The sequence below is a fragment of the Oxyura jamaicensis genome, chromosome 2, assembly GCF_011077185.1.
Source record: "Oxyura jamaicensis isolate SHBP4307 breed ruddy duck chromosome 2, BPBGC_Ojam_1.0, whole genome shotgun sequence".
In the NCBI taxonomy this organism is placed as follows: Eukaryota; Metazoa; Chordata; class Aves; order Anseriformes; family Anatidae; genus Oxyura; species Oxyura jamaicensis.
In genome coordinates this window covers 157,558,126-157,575,212 of record NC_048894.1, presented here as the reverse complement: position 1 = coordinate 157,575,212, position 17,087 = coordinate 157,558,126, and the positions used below count along the sequence as shown (strand labels likewise).

The following is a 17,087-nucleotide window of genomic DNA, read 5'->3' as shown; positions in this document are numbered from 1 at the left end:
ACAGGTCCAGGGACATTCCTCACATTCCTCAGAGGGATCTGAGTCCTCAGAGGGACACAGAGGGGACAGGGATGTGCCTCACAGGGACAGGGGGGCTCCTTGGGAGGCTGGGACATCGAGGGACAGGGGGCTGAGGTAAGGGGGACGGGGACGTGCCTCAGAGGGACTTAAGGGCCTGGAGACCTGGGTGGGGGGACCCCCGCTATGGGACCTGAGGAGGGGACAGAGATGTCCCTATGGGGGATGGTGGGGCCCGGGGGGGGGGGGGGCAAAAAAGCACTGCGGGATGTGGTGGAGGGGCAGGGACAGCCCTCAGTGGGACGGGGGGACCCTTCAGAGGGACCTGGGGGACAGGGGTTTTAAGGTGGGGGGGCAGAGATGCCCCTTAGAGGGCTTGGGGAGCAGGGGAAACCCCCAGTTGAACTTGAGGTGGGACAGGGAAATCTCTCAAGGGGACAAAGAGACCCCTCAGGGGGACCTGGACGTACAGGGGCACCTCTTAGAGGGACCTGGGGACAGGATACCTGGCGTGGAGACACAGGGACATCCCTTAGAAGGAACAGCAGAGCCTTCAGAGGGACCTGGGGGATAGAGGGACCCCTCTGTAGGACCAGGAAGGAGACGGGGACATCCCTCAGAGGGACAGAAAGGTATGGGTGATCTGATGAACCAGGGAGGGGGGGTGGGGACATCACCCAGAGGGACCAGGAGACCCCTCAGTGGCACCTGGCGTTCCCTCAGAGGAGCCTGAGGACCAAGGGAACACCAGGGCACCCCCTCGGGGTCCCTTGCACAGCCCCTCAGAGGGTTGGGGGTTTGGTGTGGTGCCCTCTGAGGGGTGGGGACAGGGGCTGTGTGTTGAGGTGTCCCCTGCCCCCGCAGACATCGCCTACCTGCGCTCGGTCCTGCCCAGCACGACGGAGGACGCCTTCTTCGATTACCTCTGCACCGTGGACGCCTCGGAGGTCACCGTCTCTTCCGTGCCAGAAGGCTCCGTCGTCTTCTCCAGGGTGGGACCCGGGACCTAGGTTGAGCCTCTCAGTGGCACCAAATGGGGCTCGGCCACGTCCCCATGTCCCCAAGCTCAGCCCCAGTGCGCGCAGCCAGGGAGACGTCACCACTGCTGTCCCCGCAGGTCCCGCTCCTGCAGGTGAAGGGGCCGCTGCTGGTGGTGCAGCTGCTGGAGACCACCCTGCTGTGCCTGGTCAACTACGCCAGGTAAGGCCCCCTCCTGCTCATTTCGGGTGCTGGGGGACCCCCTGGCTGCAGAATTCATCCAGCCCCACTGCACCAATTGTCCCTGCACCTCGTCCGTGTCCGAGCTAAGCGGCACCCCGAGAGAATCACAGGCTCTAGGTGGGAAGAGCCCTCCAAGATCACCCAGTCCAACCTCTGACCCACCACTTACAAGTCCTCCGCTAAACCGTATCCCTAAGCTTTACATCTAAACGGCTTTTAAAGACCTCCAGGGATGGCGACTCCGCCGGGCAGCCCACTCCAATGCCCAACAACCCTTTTGGTAACGCAATTTTCAAGAGATTTTTTTTTTCCCCTAATACCTGTTTCGCCCCTTCCTCTCCCAGCCTGGTGGCCACCAACGCCGCCCGCTTCCGCCTCCTCGCTGGCCCCGAGATGAAGCTGATGGAGATCGGGCTGCGTCGTGCCCAGGGGCCGGACGGCGGCCTGTCTGCCTCCAAGTACTCCTACATCGGGGGTGAGTGGTGCCCCGCAGCGCCGCGCCGTGCCGCGGCCGTGCCGTGGCCGTGCCGTCACCTCCCCGTCCCTCCTCGCAGGCTTCGACTACACCAGCAACGTCCTGGCGGGGAAGCTCTACGGCATCCCGGTGCGCGGCACCATCGCCCACTCCTTCATCATGTCCTTCACGTCGCTGGCGGAGGTGCAGCCCAGGGTGAGTGGGGTGGGATGTCCCAGCTCTGCCCGTGGGACCTCGCGTGTCCCCAGTGCTGCTGGGCCAGGTCCATGGAAGGGAAACGGGGACACTGTGGGACGTGGGTGGTGCAGGGACGTCCTGGCTGCAGTGCTGATGTCCCCAAGCAGGTCCTGCCACCGCAGGCGGGCGGGGAGCCGATGGATCTGGCAGCCCTGGCCGAGTCGTGGCTGCAGCGGGTGTGCGAGCTGCTGCAGAGCCCCCCCGAGAAGGCCAACCGGGGCGAGCTGGCCGCCTTCGTGTCCTACGCCATCACCTTCCCGCACAACTTCCAGGGGCTGCTGGACACGTACTGCGTCATGAGGTGAGGACGGATGGGTCCCTTGCCGCCCGCTGGGCTTGCAGGAGGAGCTGGAGGAGAGGGCAGCTCTCGAAACGCCTCCTCGCGGTGTCCCCATCCTTCCCTGTCACCTGCCGCCGGTCTTTGTCCATCCTGCTCAGCTTGCCCTTGGTCCTCGGCCCCAGCGCAAAGAGGCCACGGGCGCTGATCCTTCCCCTCGCCCTCGTCAGGAGCGGCCTGCCCAATTTCTGTGCCGTGGCGCTGGCCCTGCACCAGCTGGGGTACCGCGCCATCGGGGTGCGCCTGGACAGCGGGGACCTGGTCCAGCAATCCAAGGAGATCCGGCGGGTGCTCCGAGCCTGCGGCACCACGTGAGTCCCCTGAGACGGGCAGGGAGCCGGCGTGGAGCGTCCCCTGCCCCGGGTACCCAGCACCTCCTCCATTGTCCCTGGATATTGGGGCGGGTGCCCTCCCTGCTCGAGGTGGGGAGGTGCTGGGACACCTTTGGGTGCTTGTGGGCTCGCAGAGTGGCTGCGAGAGGAGCCAGGCTTTCCCCCCAGAACCCGGGGCCGCCCTTCTGCTCCCTCCCCAGCTCCTCGCCTTCCTTTCCAGCTTCCAGGTGCCCTGGTTTGGGAGCATCCCCATCGCCGTGAGCAACGACATCAGCGAACAGAGCCTGGAGAGCTTCGTCCGGGAGGTGAGGCAGCCGCTGGGGCTGGGGCACGAGAGGGTGGCAATGGGACTGGCACTGGCCTGTGACTCAGTTTCTCCTGCATGAGAGCAGTTTCCAGGCTGGAATGAGCAGATTTTGGGTGGGCCGGACAGAAACCGGGCATTTTGGGGCAGAGCAGCCTCTGACCTGCCCCGTGGCTCCGGTTTTAGCATGGGTTTGAAAAAAAAAAAACCACAGGCAGGACTGGGCTGCTGATGGCTGTTGCCTTCTCTGCTGCACCAGGGGAGCGAGATCGACGTGATCGGTGTGGGGACGAACCTGGTGACATGTCCCCTGCAGCCATCGCTGGGCTGCGTCTACAAGGTAGGGGTGGCAGCTCGGCCCCGCTTGGCTTGGGGATAGTTTGAGGTGTTTTTTTTTTGTTTGTTTGTTTGTTTAATGATTTATTTGGCTGTTTTGCCTCAGTGGCCTCCCCAGCACACAAGGGGACACGGAGCTCAGCGCGGGCCTTGGCGCCAGCTTTGTGTGGCGGAAACAAGGCGCCCGTCCCCGTAACGCCCTCTCCTCCCGCAGCTCGTGGAGGTCAACGGCTCGCCTTGCCTGAAGCTCACGGAGGAGGAGGAGAAGATGACGATCCCCGGGATTAAGGCCGTGTATCGGCTCTACGACAACGCCGGTGAGCTCCGCCCTGCTGGGAGCCCCACTGCGGTGCTGCCCCGTTGATCCTGCCCCTAAAATCCCGTCCCCGGCGTTGCGAGCACCCTGTTAACCCAGCACCCCTGCAGGTCACCCCTTCATGGACCTCATGGCCCTGGAGGACGAGCCCGCCCCCAGCGCAGGGCAGGAGCTGGGGGTCCACGTCCTGGGGAGGAGAGGAGAGGCCACCAAGGTCAGGCCCGCCGCCGCGGAGCCCCTGCATCGCACGTACTTCAGAGACGGCCAGGTCAGGGGCGCCTCTGCCCTCTCCATGGGCTCGGGGGGGTGTGGGGGGCAAGGAGACCCCCCCCAGCAGTGCGGACAAGGCACAGCTCCTCTGGGGATGGGCCAGTTCCCTGGGAAATTCGGCTTCCCAGCGGAGAGACGAGGTTGTGCCGGTGCCACCGCAGCCCCGGTCGCGTCAGCTGGTCCTGCAGCCTCGGGTCGTTCAGGATCGGGTGCGGGTGGCAGCCCCCCGTAGGGACATTCTCCTTTATCTCCATCCTGCAGGTGTGCGAGGTCCTGCCCAGCCTGCCGGAGGTGCGGAGCCACGCGCAGGCGTCCCTCAGCCAGCTCAGCCCCGCTCAGCGCCGGCTCCGCGAGCCGCAGCCCTACCCGGTACGTCCGCCGCTTATTTGGCTTGATTGATCCCGGTCCCATCCCGAACCTTCTGCCCTGGTGAAGCCCTTGGGCTCCCCCGGGGTCCCCGAGGATTCTCAGTGTCCCCTCCCCGCACCAGGTGGCCGTGACGGAGAAGCTGCACCTCCTCCTCGCAGAGCTGCGGCAGGCCAGGCAGTGAGGGGGTCCCCGCGCACCCCCCACGCTCTGCCAGCTCCCGCCTGGGGCCAGCGCTTCCGACGTCCTCTTTGGAAGGCCGGCTGATTAATTGGGAATTAACGAGTCTAATGAGGCTGCTGCTCTGAGGATCTCCTCCCATCCGAGGACCGTGCTGGGACTGAAAGCGCTCCCTGCGGGTCCAGGTGCCCACGGATGGGGCCACCACGGCCTGGGCTGGGACACGGCGGTGACCGGTGCTGCCACCGCCTTGCCTGGGAGCTCCCTTCCTTCCCTGCTCACCTCGGTGGCCCTGCCACCCTTGTGCCTTCTGCGGTCCCTGCCTTGGTGGCCATACCAGCCCCATGCCCTCTGCGGTGGCTAACTCAACGGAGGGCCGAACATCTCCGGGCCGCGGCTGCTTCGTGCAGCGCTTGAGTTAAACGCAAACACGAAACCAGGCTCCAAGGGGCCCCAGCCTCTAGCAGAGCCAGAAATGCCTCCGCAGCTGCCCCCAGATGATGCAACGTCGCTGCTGCGGAAGCCGGGGAACGTCCTCGTGTCCCAGAGCCCCCGGCGAGGCTCAGCGGTGGCACTAAAATCCCTCTCGAGGTTTCCCACCCACGGAGCCGCGGCAGACGCACTTTGCCCTTTCTACCCCAAGCTTTGGCTCTGTGGCCGCGTGTTGTTTTTTTTTTTTAACCTGTTTTGTAGGAGGGCTCCCGAGCGTGGAAACTGGTTTTGGCTCAGCACCCGTGACCTTAAACCTCGCCTCTTACAGAGGAGGCGTGGCACGAAGCCCTGCCCTCACCTCGTCCAAAGCACAAAACCAAATCGAAGCCTGACGCACCAGTGCTGCGAGGGCACTGCGTGACCGCCCCCGTCCTAAAAAAAAAAAACCTCTCCTTCAGCTCGAGTGTTTAATTCCTCGCCTTCCGTTTCACTTCGTGGTGTATCTTTGAATAAAACTGAAACGAGAAGCAAGCGGTGAGCACTGATAGCAGCTGGGGGTGACCCCCAGCACCCCTTCACGTCCCCGTTTTGGGGCATCCTGTAACTAATTCCAGCCGCAAAGCCCCTGGAGGAGGTGGGGGGCAGCTGGAGCACACCTCACCTGGGGGGCAGGCAGGACAGCTGAAGCGATGCGTGGTTGAATACCGACCCCGACGGCTCGCACCCTCTCCCAGCGAAAGGCTCGAGAAGAGATGCTTTATTTTAATTCTTTCTCTCCCGCGCTTAGGTCCTCGCAGCACGCGATGGGAAAACAACCAAACCCACAGCATCGCCTGGCTGGGTCCTGTTTCTAAATAACCCATCGGGCTGGAGCACGGCTGGGCCGCCGCTGGGTAAGGCACCGTAACTTATTTTGCACTTTGAAAAGAGGAAAAAAAAAAAAAACCACTTGTTATTAAACCTGGGCGCAGCGCTCCTGAAGAGGGACCGGCCCGAGTTCCCGGCCGACACCGAACGAAAAGTCCCGTTGAACAGAGAAGAAAAGGCAGCGAGACCGCCCTCGAGGCTCAGAAGCAGGGGCGCCGCCTTCCCCCTCCCCGCGCACCGCCGGCCGTGGCTCTCCTACACCCAAAGGGCGCGAGCTGAACTGGGTGGCAGCGTTCACAAGGAGAATTGTTGTTATCCTGGGTTCGTTCCACCGCATCCATCCTCGGAACCCGGCTAAAACAGCTCACAGCTGGGTCCCCACCCGGCTTCCCGCGGCCCTGACAGCACGTGCTTATCAGCAGACACCTCGTAACCTGCTAATTTAAACCATTTAACTTAAAGCGCGCCTCCCCCCGCCCCGAGACCCTCGTCCTTCCTGCTGCCGTGGCAGAGGAAGCGTAGGAAGCGCTCGTTCTTCCCTTTTTGCCCTTGAAATTGTTGCCGTTCGGTAGGGATCTCAGAAGTGGATGCAAAGGTGGGACAGCAAGCGAGGAGAAGGGCTGTCAGAACGCCTCCTGCCCCGCAGCAACACTGCAGGCTTCGCGAAAAGACGGCAGCGTCCCTCACGCTCGCCTCCTGTTCCTCCGCTCCATTTTTTTTCTTAGTTTGTCCCTAGAAAAATAAGTGTTTTCGAGCATGTTTGCAGCCCACGACATCCCATTGACCTCGCGGGGGAAAAGAAGGTGGGTAAAAGTGCCAGAGGTGCTAGAGCTGGATAAGGGAAGGGAAGACAGTTCCGGGACCCAGCTTTGGGTGCGGGATCACGCCCCAGAGCCCGAGGAAAACCCTCCTCCTGAGGAGCACAGCTCCACGAGCCCGGCTGAAGGAGTGCTGCCCAGGGCGAGGCCGTGGTTTTTCTCTCGGTCTTTGCAAACCTGAGGGTGAATCCTCGAGTTTTCGAGATGCTGGTCCTGGGCGTGGGAGGGAAAGGGCGTGGGGAGGACGCTGAGGTAGGGCAGAGCTGCAGAGTACCTGCGGAGGAAGGAGGTAGGAAGAAGGAAGGTAGGAATGGAAGCGAATTTGAGCGTAAGGAATTCCCGAGTCCAGGCCTGCAGGAAGTACCGACTATGTCTCGATAAAGCCTGGCGTGGGATTTACAAAGCCAGCCAGGCTCACGTTGCTAGCCTGAGGACACTGGAAGAGGTAAGAAGAGGCAAGAAGAGGCAGAAGTGCAAGCTGGGTGCACCCAGACTCGGGCCCCTTTCACCCGTTACAGGCTGCGGGGCCACCCCAAGCCCACGTCCCTGAACCCAGCCCAAGCCGGCGTCACTTGTAAAGAGCCATCTTCTTGCTCTGGTACATGTACATGTAGGCGTCGCAGAAGAGGCGTTTGGCCACCCCGTCCATGTCCCGGGGCTGCTCCAGGGCCAGCGCAGCCAGCGGCAAGTCCAGGTATTTGGCAACTTCGGGGCACAGCGTCACCGTGGGAATGTTGAAGCCGTTCGCATCACCTAAACCGGGGAAAGGGAGAGAAGGCCAAGTCCAAAGCGTGGCCCGAAGGACGAGGGCCTACAGCCTGAGGCAGTTGCCGTCACACCTGGCGGTAACTCAAAGCCTCAGCTGGGAGATCTGGGGGCCACCACGGGGCAGGAGAGGAGCAGCCAGGCCCTGCTGGCTCGGGAAGTCCCCAGCCTGAACAGAGCCAGGGGCTGAGAGCACCAGGAGCAGCTCTCAAACACCCTTGGCCTGGTCCCGCTCTTCTCTGGGGTTGGCTTCAATGGATGCTGGTGGCACCGGGATCCCAACTCATGTGTGGGCTTCAGAGGAAAGGGCTCTTTGTTACACGAAGCTGTAATTCCCCAGCACCCCGAGTTCTCTCCAAAAGCCTCGTGCTCCTCTTAGGCACGGCGCGGAACCTCCCTGACGCTGCCCCGATGCAGAGCAGCCCCCGCACCCCTCGCCCTACGCCGTGCAACCCTCCTGGCACCCCCCAAAGCACCAAGCCCGCCCCCCCCCCTCCACCCCGGCGCCGCGTCCTCACCGTGCCTGTCAGCCATGCTATCGAAGAACATCCAGTGCTCGTTCTCGGGGCCGTACTTAACGAAGGAGACGTAGTGACTGGTCTCGATGCAGAGCACGGCGAAGAGCTCCATCTTCTCGCGGGGGACCCGTTGGCTACCCTGGGGGCTCCGGCACTGAAACTCCTCTGGGACGTGCAGCCTGGTCGGCTTGTGGGCTTTGCGGCGGTAGTGGGAGTGAACCTGAGGGAAGACGAAGGGGTGGCAGCGCTCAGCAGGCAGGACCGAGCCTGGCCTGCTGGAAAAAGGAGCGTGCAGGGCTCAGACCTCCAGTTTATGCTCCGCTCGTCTGCCTTCCACGTGGCTGAGCCCTGCCCGCGTGGCAGGGAACAGCAACGCGTTGGCAGGCTGACGGCAGGAAGGCGAGAGGGGCCCGAAAGCTGCGGCGACGCTGTCGGTCACCACAGCAGGTGGCACGAGCACCCGAAGAGACTCGATACCTGTTTGGAGCAGGTGCTGCAGAACTGCTTCAGGCCCGTAGGTGCAAATATCTTGTCTTTGAAACACCCCGAGCACTCCAGGGTGGCGACGTCGCCGCACACGCAGCACTCCCTGGGACCTGCAGAGGCAAAAGGGGGAGAGAGGACGCATCTTCTCTCAGCCTCACCTGGAACCCTGCAGAACCGAAGCGTTCGGGGGACAGGAATCACGCCACGACCCCACCTCAGCTCCTGCTCACAACCCCCGAGAGACCAGCCCCGTCTCCTGGTTGCTCGCAGTCCCCAGCTTTACCCCCGCCTAACGCCTTACTGTCGAGCAGCAGGTCGGTGATATCCAGCTCTAAGGAAGGGATGATCTTGCTGAACATTTTGTATTCCTTGCCGAATCGCGGCATTTGGATAATGAAGCAAGACGGGATCTGGAAAAACGAAGGCAAACGAGTCACTGTGCCAGAAGAGGCAAATCCCAGAGACTTTTGTCTTTGTGCTGCTCCCGGGAGGAAAGGCTTTCTGCTCAGGTTATTTACGAGGACTGAGAGCAGCAGGGGAAGCAGGCCCCTCTTCCCAGGTCAAATCCCCTAAGACATCTCCCGGGTGGTAGCCAAGCATCCTGCTGCTTTGCAGCGTTAGGTGTGAGACACGCCAGACCCACCGGCAGGCACAGGGATGGCGGAGGAAGCAAGAAAAAGGCAGCACGATGGCAACGTAGACGGAAAGGAGCTGGGCTCACCTCCACTAGCTTCTGGTCGTAGGTCAGGAAGGAATGTTCCACCAGCTGCTGTACATCAGGAACCACCAGGTCCTCCTGCTTGTCCATAAATATCTGGTAGCAGTAACAGTCCAGTCCCTCGTGGCCTCCAGACCTGCAAGGAGCGGTCACGGGGCTTGTTTACGGGGCGCCGCAAACATCTGAGCTCTCAGGGGGCGACCGGTTTCGTCCCGCAAGGGCTTCCAGGCCCAAGGCAGGAAGGGCTGCTAGGTGTAACGCTGACCCGAAGCGCTTTTTCCGCTCAGAAATACCAAATACGTGTCACCAGGGGAAGGGATGAGTGTCGTCGTCAGTCTCACTCTCCCAACGCAGCAGGCCATTCTGCTCCTCTGAGCAAAATGTGGCTTCCCCCTCTTGTCTTCAATATTAAAAAGACGTTTTGGTATTTTTAAGCAAGCTGCTACGGAGCACGACCAGCAGACTCCTTCTCTAACGAGTAATCTATTTATGAGTGCGCGTACAAAAGCCACAGAGCAAGGCTTCAGGTGAGCTGTGAGCAGGTCCCCCTCCAGCCCTGAACCAGCAGAGAAAGGATTTCCTTCAGATGCCCCTCTGCAGGGGAGCTGCAGCACAGAGTTCCCTCTGTGCTCAGCCTTTCCGAGCGCTCCGCGATGCGAGGCTTGGCTAACGGCCCCGCAAACGAGCCCAGAAATCGAACAATCCCCCTCCTATGCTTCCGAACGGCCCGGTTATTTTTGGCTTCCTCCAGCCTCTCATCCTCTTGGTAGAGTCCTGAGAAACTGGGACCGCATCCACGGGCTCCCTGTTTGAGAGGCTGAAGGATCGGAGCCAGCTTGGCAGCCTGGAGGCGTCCCAAACGCATCCCAAGGCTGTCAGATAGTGCTGGCTCCGCGCTGGAAACGGACTCTAGTTTCTCAAACCACTGCTGTCTGTGCCCAAGGCCGGCACGAGGTTGGTTTTTTTTTTTTTTTTTTTCAGCATTTTCCAAAGGCGGCGCCTCCGGGGAGAACCTGAAAAATGTCTTTTTCTGGATGGCCCAACCGGGACGAATTGACAACAAGCGGGCTCGCGGACTACAGCTGGCGGAGAGCAGAAGGGAGCCGAGCACAAATCACCGAGCTGTGCCTCCACGGCCGTGCTGGGAAGGTGCAGAAGCACCTGGTGGTTGTGAGGTGAAGAACTCACGAGGCAGGCCCAGGGGAACTGCACCACTTGGACGCGGGTACTTACTGCAGTTTCAGGAGCGGCTCTATGCCCAGGATCTTCTGCATTATGAGGCTGAGGAACTCCTCGGGATCTGGAAAGGGCAGAGGGAAGCACGGGATCACTCCACGGATGTTTTAATGGGCCGCTAATACCAGGAGCATGAATCCAAAGAGAAGTCAGGGACGGCTGCAGGAATTCCAGAAACCGAACAGGAATTAAACCACCCCCGGCTAAAACCAAATACACAACAGCGCAGAGCCACTGCTGCTGTTCGGGGACCAGATACCCGCTGTTTCTAGAAGAATCAGTGCCACTTGTTTGCCATCTGGGAACCTAGAGCTCGTGGCGACGACGTTTGGCACAGCCTGCTTGGGTGTCATAAACCACACGGAGCCTTGCTGAGCACGGACTGGGATGTAGCAGTGGAAATCAGAGAGGTGGGCTCCAGATGTAGGCGTTTTGTTTTGTTTTTTTGTGTCTTATTTGAACCAAACCAGCGTCTCTGAGGCACCCCAAATAACTTATCGGAGCTCAGAAGAGAAATTGATCTTGGCAACACGATAAACCACGCTGGATCCCGGCAGGGACGCCGGGGAGGGATTTACCAGGGCTAATTCAAAGTATAAAGGTCAAGGAAATGTCCCTTATTGAAATTCTGCTCACACGGTTCCTCCTCTCCCCTCCCGGCAGCAGCTGCCGCCAGTTAGGAGGTGGCGGAGAGACCCGGCCATCCCCATCTTCCCATCAAATGTCAGTGGAGAAGGACGTGGAGCTCTTGAAAGCTGAAAATAGCTCACGCACACGTTTTTACATAAAAGAGCACGGCAGTTTTACGCAACTGAGCTGTGAGTTTGGCGCCTGGGGAAGGCAGCGCACACCGAAGCGGCCCGGGGAAGGGCCCGGAGAGCACGTCACCTTTCTCAGCGTTGGTAAAGCTCGAGCATTTGCCCTTCTCGGTTAACTGCTCCCTGAGGTGCATCACGCTGCGAGCCTTGACGAAGCCGGTCCTAGAAACAAGAAGCAGCCACAGGTGATCTCTCCAGAGCGTTTGAAAATCGCGGCGCCACAGGACGTGCCAGGGTTGGGATTCTGCGGGCAGCAGCGCGGCCCCAGGGAGGGCGCTAAGGTCTGATTCTTACGCAGAAGCGGCTTCTCCGTGCCTCTCCCACACCTAGCAAGGGAGGACGAGAAAATAAAAAAAAAACTGGGATCTTTAACACAAAGTCCGGAGAACTCGGCTCTCATGGCGCGGTTTATCCCCGTCCACCCTGGCCCTGCATGCTGCCTTTGGGGCTGTCGACAGGAGCGATGCCATTGCTTCAGCAGGCCCAGGGTTTCCCCACGGAGGTGGTCTCAAGGGCAGGAATCCCCCCCTTTTTAGTCCTTTCACCAAGAAACGCAGCTCGCAAGGCTTCCTCCGGAAGCAGGGGAAGCTCGCAGGCGTGCTGGGACAGGGTTACAGCGAGGGGAAGGGGACAACTGGAAAGAGTTGGGAGTATTCCCACGTGCTACACTCACTTTCGGAGGGGGTTAACGATCTCCTCCCGCAGAATGTCCTGCACGTTCCTGTCGCACAGCGTGAAAGGCGTGAAGAGCATGGAGTCCAGGACGGAGGTGCAGGAGAAGAGGCTGGGAAGAGAGAGGGCTGGGTTAGATCCGACGGGTTTGCAGTTGGAACCCAAGTGTCGTGCTCGGTGACAGTCGGTGGCTTTTATTTCCAACAGTCCACGCACGCCGATTACGGAGGGGTGAGCGAGATAAACCTGCCTTAACGAACGCTTCTTGTAAGCAAGGAAGCAGCTCAGAGGGAATGAGATCTCTGCCCACGGGGGCTCTGCCCGAATACAAAGCAATCGTCTAAGAAAAACGTCGCTGCCCGGGCAGGCCCTCACCTGAAGAGAGCTGCATCCATGTAGCAGGAGTTGCAGTGGCCTTGGATCCCTTTCATCCGCCCTCGCAGGACGGACACGGCTTCCTCGTCCCTGAGGGGAGGAAAATTGACGGGAGCGTGGGGAAGAGCTTCCTGGGCACCTGCAAGAGAAGCGACACAAGCAGCTCCCTTCAGCTTCCCACCTCGTCGGGGTCCGTTCTGCCCGTCCCCAGCGCCCCGAAGGTCTGCTCAGAGGTCAGCACAGCGCCCTTCCGCGCCGCTGCTGCCGGGACCGAGCCACGCTGGGATGGAAATTGGTCTCTTTAGTCATTTATCTGCTGGAAATGGAGACAAAAATTGCCCTTCCTCCCCAGAGCCTCATCAGAGTTTCTGGGCAATCCCTATGGGACTCCTGTCTTTTTATTTACTTTGATCCCATTTACAGTTTCTAAGTGGCTTGGTTCATGTCATCTGCCCTGCTTTGGAGGCATTTCTTCCCGTTTACACGACGACATTGACCCGTTCTTCCCCGTGTCTTCTTGTCGACGTCTTACCACGCCACGCTCTCCACGAAAATGGATGTAATACTCTCACTTTCCAAGGTTCCCTTTATTTCTCAGTCCCCAGGTTCCGTTACCTCCTGAAATCCTGGCCCCAGGCCTGAGTTACCCACTCCAGCTCTCCACAGCCACGTGCACAGTCTGCATTCACACAACCCTTAACGGATGGCACCGTGGCTGGGCCCTGGAGCTCGAACACTTCTCCACATTCGGGTCTCGGTAATACGAGACCACGGCAAGAGCCCTGGCCTACCTGCAGCATTCACAACGCCACGCAAAGACCTGCTCTGGGCTTCTTTGTGATTCTATGAAATGCGAGGAAGTGACAGACTAAGCGTTTGGATCGGAAGGGACCTTGAAGATCGTCTAATTCCAACCAGCCTCCCTTCTCCAACGCACCCCTGCCGCAACAGCCTCATTTTTAGAGCTGCTTGCAACGCCTTGCCCTAAATTAAACGCTTCGGCCCCAAGAATTCCAGCCTCTTCATCCCGTGTCTCCTCTCCCAGAAGACTTACTGTCGTCCACGAGGTTCAGGTCGCTGCCGCGCGAACACTGGAAGCGAACGTCGGGCTGGCAGGACTGCAGCTTCACGAAGAGGCCGCGCTTCGGAGCGCAGTGGAAGTAATATTTGCCCAGCCACTCGCCAGCAGTGACCCCCTTATCTTCATCCTGGGGGGGGAGGGGAAAACATCGAGGGGTAACACGAGGGCAGGCTTGCTGTGAGGCAGGTGCGATCTCCCCCGTGGCCATTTCGGATTTTAAGAGCCGTGTACGAGCTTGGTCCTGGTTCGCTGGCTGTTTGCGCCCTCTCTGGTTATGTTTTATATTTTATTGCCCCCACTTGTGGGATTCTCCATGATTCCGCCCCACACTCCAGGAACTGCTCCTGAAGACCGCGAACGAGGGGGCACGAAGCCCTCCCTGCGTCAACCCATCCAATTCATTCGGGATCAGGCGCGCTTGCCCTCGCAGCCCAAACCCTGCCATGTCAGAGGCTCGTCTCTGCTCAGGCTGCGAGGTGCAACCACGAGCTGAAGGTCTTGAGAGAGAGGAGCCGCCGAGACCTGCGTGGTTCGACTCGCAAGAAATGCTTTGCTCCTTACCAGCTCAACTCCCGCCATCTTGTGCTTGATCTGGGGTAGGTACCCCAGCCAGCGGATGATTCCGAACACCTGATTTCCCTTGTCCAAGGTGATCTGCACCAGGGAGTTCACCTCCAAGGGCGGGTTCCCGCTTTCGCACTCCTCGCCGCTCCCGCTCGCCTGCCGCTTCACCTGCTTCGAGTGCCCCGAGCCCACGTCGGGTTCGAACGTTGAAAAAACACCTGGGGGGCAAAAGGGGAGACAGGAAGGCGACGCTTCATGACAGACACCTCCCGATCCCGTCGCCGTCCCTAAAAGCAGGTCTGCTTTGAAATTACAGACTACGTGTACTAGCGCAAAGCCGATCACCGGGGCCACAAGGTCTAATTCTCTGCCAGCGTTGCGCCGCCACGGCCAAGCTGGTCTAGCAGCTTGCTGAGGCCGAGAGGAGGCGATTCCACTGTGGTGGTTTTACCGTGCTAGGCAGTTGAACACCACAACCGCTCTCTCACTCCCCCTCCTCAGATGAGGAGGGGAAGAAGTAGAGGAAAGAACAACTCACGGGTTGAGATAAGGATGATTTAATTAAAGAGAAAATATATATATGTATATATTATTAAGGAAATATTATTATTAATTAAACAATTCAACTAAAGGGAATAAAAGGGAAAGGGGAAGAGGGAGGGGGAAAGGGAATAACTAAACAAAACAAGTAAAGGCTATGTGGAAGTGCAGAGGAAAGAAATTCCTCTCTACTTCCCACAAATGAGCGATGCTTGACCACGTCCTTGAAGCAGGGCCTCAACGCACGGAGCCGGTGTTCGGGAGGAGGACAGACGTTTTCGCAACGAGAGCCCACCCCTCCCCTCTTCTTCCTTTTTCCACCTTTTATTGCTGAGTGTGACATCATATGGTATGGATTATCCCTTTGGTTGGTTTAGGTCAGCTGCCCTGCTGATGTTTCTTTCTCACTTTTTTGCCCACCCCCTAGGAGGGTCGGAGAGAGTCCTGATGCTGTGCCAGCACTTCTCAGCAGCAGACACAACACCGGTGTGATCCCACTGCTGTTCTAGCTACAAGTGCAGAGCGCAGCACTGTATGGGCTGCTGCAGGGAAAGTTAACATCCCAGCCAGACCCAGCACATCCACCCCTTGTTTCCTTGCTCCCTCCAGCCCCCGAGCTAACGCAGCCCTTCGCAGAGCCATTTCAGACGACGGAAACGGCAGTGGGGTGTCGCCGGGTTATTTTTTTCTGCCTTTAGTGCCACCTCCTTCAGCTAAATTCAAGACTCTTTAGCCCGTGGAAGCTTTCTGCCCTAGGAAATATTTATGCGCTGCGATCAGCGTCGCTCCTCTTCTTCCTGATAAACGGAGAGGCTCAGCTCTAGGTGCCTAACGCAAAGCACGCTGCAACGAACCCGAGACGTTTCTACGGACCTTTCAAGCCTCCTGATTGAATTATTTCGGACTAGATGAAGTTTTTTTGGACGGGTAACCCGCAGAGAAGAGCTAAACGCTAGCTCCGTAAGAACGCGCAGAGGGTGGACGCATCTGACGGCAACCTACCCTGAGAAAGCAAGTTTTCCTTCACCACGGAGTCCATGGGGATTTCTCGGAAGATGTCAGTTGTTCCCTCTTCTTCCTGAAAGGCGCCAAGAACGCATCAGCCAAATGTTTGTTCAAACAGGCCCGAAGAGCCGGCGCGTAACCTTACGTCCCTTTTGGACGTTGCTTCCGCTCCTCTTTGAGGCCTCGCGATCACACGATTTAAAACAACAACAAAACCACCCAAGATAACCAGGAAAAGGCAGCCAGGCTGCTCTTACCGGGCAGACTTTAACGAACCACTGGGATCCCTCCCTGTAAACTGCCATCGCTATTCCTTTCGTGAGGACCCCGTCCACGTAGAAGCTAACCGCGTCTCCCACCTTCACAGGCACCACCTCCTCCGCTTCCGCTTTTGCCTTCTGCTTCCCGTAGTCGTTATCCGGGCCGGGAGCGAACTGGACCCTGCTGAAGGGCAGGAAGATCCCGCAGTTCGGCTTACACTTGAAATATTCCGTGCTGTGGTACGATCCGTCGCTGCGCCCTCTGTCTTCCCCCTCGCCCTGCAAAGACGCCGGAAAAGCTCGTCGCGTCGACGAACGGAAGGGGGAAAAAGCGGCAGCTTGGTTTTTTTCGCCCGCTCACCTGTAACTCCACCCCGAAGAAGACCGGGGACAAGGCAGCCGTGGCGCTTTTGTGGATGCTCCCCACGTAGCGGATGACGCCAGGGAAGCGCCGCCGGTCGATCTCCACCGTCACCTTCCGGCCAGGCCCGGCTTGCAGCGCTGCCTCGAGGCTCAGCCTCTCCAGGAAGCAGTCCAAGCGTTCGCTGGGGTTGCCGACGCCCAGGAGGAGGGCGGCCACCTCCCTGCACACCGGCTGCAGGATTTCCACGTTGATGGTGACGGCGGAGCCGTCGTCCAGCATGACGACTTTGAGGAAACGAGCCGAGGGCCTGTCGGCGAAGCTGCGCAGGTAGCTCCTCTCGCTGCAGAAGCACATGTTCCCGGATTTGAAGTACTTGCTGCCGTAGGCGAAGCCTTCGGTCAGGATGTAGTAGCAGTTGCCGTCCCCTGCCGAAGGCCGGAGGCTCATCGTCGCTGCCCTGAGTTGTGAGGAACGGGAGAGTCAGATTCGGGGGGGGGGGGGGGTGCACGCGCGCTGTCGTGGGATCTGAGAAAACAGCGGGGTGGAAGAGAGGTTTGGGGAGGTCTCAAGCCCAGCCCTGCGCTCGGGGCAGCTTCCCCAAGCCCTAATCTGTCTGAATTTTGAGTACCCTCACCGGCAGCGACCGCACGGCCTGCCTTGTTCTTAGTTCCAGCATCAGGCCACCCTCCTGGGGAGGAAAAATCGCTCGTAACCTACCCCAAATTCCCCCGGTTCCTGCCCCTCAGGCTCATCGCATCGTTCAACTCTGCCTTCTTCTGCAGCATCCTTGCAAGCACAGAGGCGAGCTTCTGCCCCTCGAAAATCCTCTAAAAAGCCCCTTCAGCTCTGCCAACAGAGCTCCTCACCGTTGCCTTGAAGCAGATAAAGACCCCAATCGCACGCAGAGCGTGGCAACCACCTCGGTGCTGCGTCAAGATCCTGAAGATCGCCGCTTTAAACGCGGGTAAGTCCAAATTAATTAAACGTCCGGGGTAAAAAAAGGTGCGGTTTTGCCCGCGGCTTTTCGCTCAAGCCCACCGTTTTCACGTAACCGACCCCTCTCCGTCTCCCTGCCGACCGATAGCACGCAGGAACGGGAGCCGGGCTTCTTGGTGTCCCATTAAAAGGGACGTTAAAAAGTTCCTCAAGCTTCAGAGCCGGGGGGGGGGGGGGGGG

The 17,087-nt window shown here is 59.5% G+C and overlaps 2 protein-coding genes across 2 annotated transcripts in view; one reads left to right on the top strand and one right to left on the bottom strand.

Annotated features, from left to right (window-relative positions):
* The window catches only part of NAPRT (nicotinate phosphoribosyltransferase), a 5,486-nt gene extending 893 nt beyond the window's left edge, over positions 1–4,593 (top strand). The window contains exons 2-13 of the mRNA XM_035319853.1: positions 883–1,010; positions 1,136–1,218; positions 1,584–1,714; positions 1,794–1,909; positions 2,059–2,252; positions 2,459–2,599; positions 2,841–2,925; positions 3,184–3,264; positions 3,475–3,577; positions 3,687–3,844; positions 4,108–4,215; positions 4,337–4,593. Coding sequence (XP_035175744.1) covers positions 883–1,010; positions 1,136–1,218; positions 1,584–1,714; positions 1,794–1,909; positions 2,059–2,252; positions 2,459–2,599; positions 2,841–2,925; positions 3,184–3,264; positions 3,475–3,577; positions 3,687–3,844; positions 4,108–4,215; positions 4,337–4,396 — 1,388 coding nt within the window. The 3' untranslated portion in view covers positions 4,397–4,593. The remainder of the gene's footprint in view (positions 1–882; positions 1,011–1,135; positions 1,219–1,583; positions 1,715–1,793; positions 1,910–2,058; positions 2,253–2,458; positions 2,600–2,840; positions 2,926–3,183; positions 3,265–3,474; positions 3,578–3,686; positions 3,845–4,107; positions 4,216–4,336) is intronic.
* Positions 4,594–6,710: 2,117 nt separating this feature from the next.
* LOC118163301 (ubiquitin carboxyl-terminal hydrolase CYLD-like) lies at positions 6,711–16,388 on the bottom strand. Its single transcript, XM_035319839.1, has 14 exons — positions 15,909–16,388; positions 15,545–15,826; positions 15,285–15,360; positions 13,740–13,960; positions 13,152–13,305; positions 12,098–12,236; positions 11,724–11,834; positions 11,121–11,212; positions 10,230–10,296; positions 9,000–9,132; positions 8,580–8,688; positions 8,270–8,388; positions 7,793–8,012; positions 6,711–7,262 (listed from the first exon to the last, which is right to left on the bottom strand). The coding sequence occupies exons 1-14, from the start codon at positions 16,356–16,358 to the stop codon at positions 7,078–7,080; spliced, it is 2,358 nt and encodes a 785-aa protein (XP_035175730.1). The 5' UTR covers positions 16,359–16,388; the 3' UTR covers positions 6,711–7,077.
* Between the last annotated feature and the right edge of the window lie 699 nt (positions 16,389–17,087).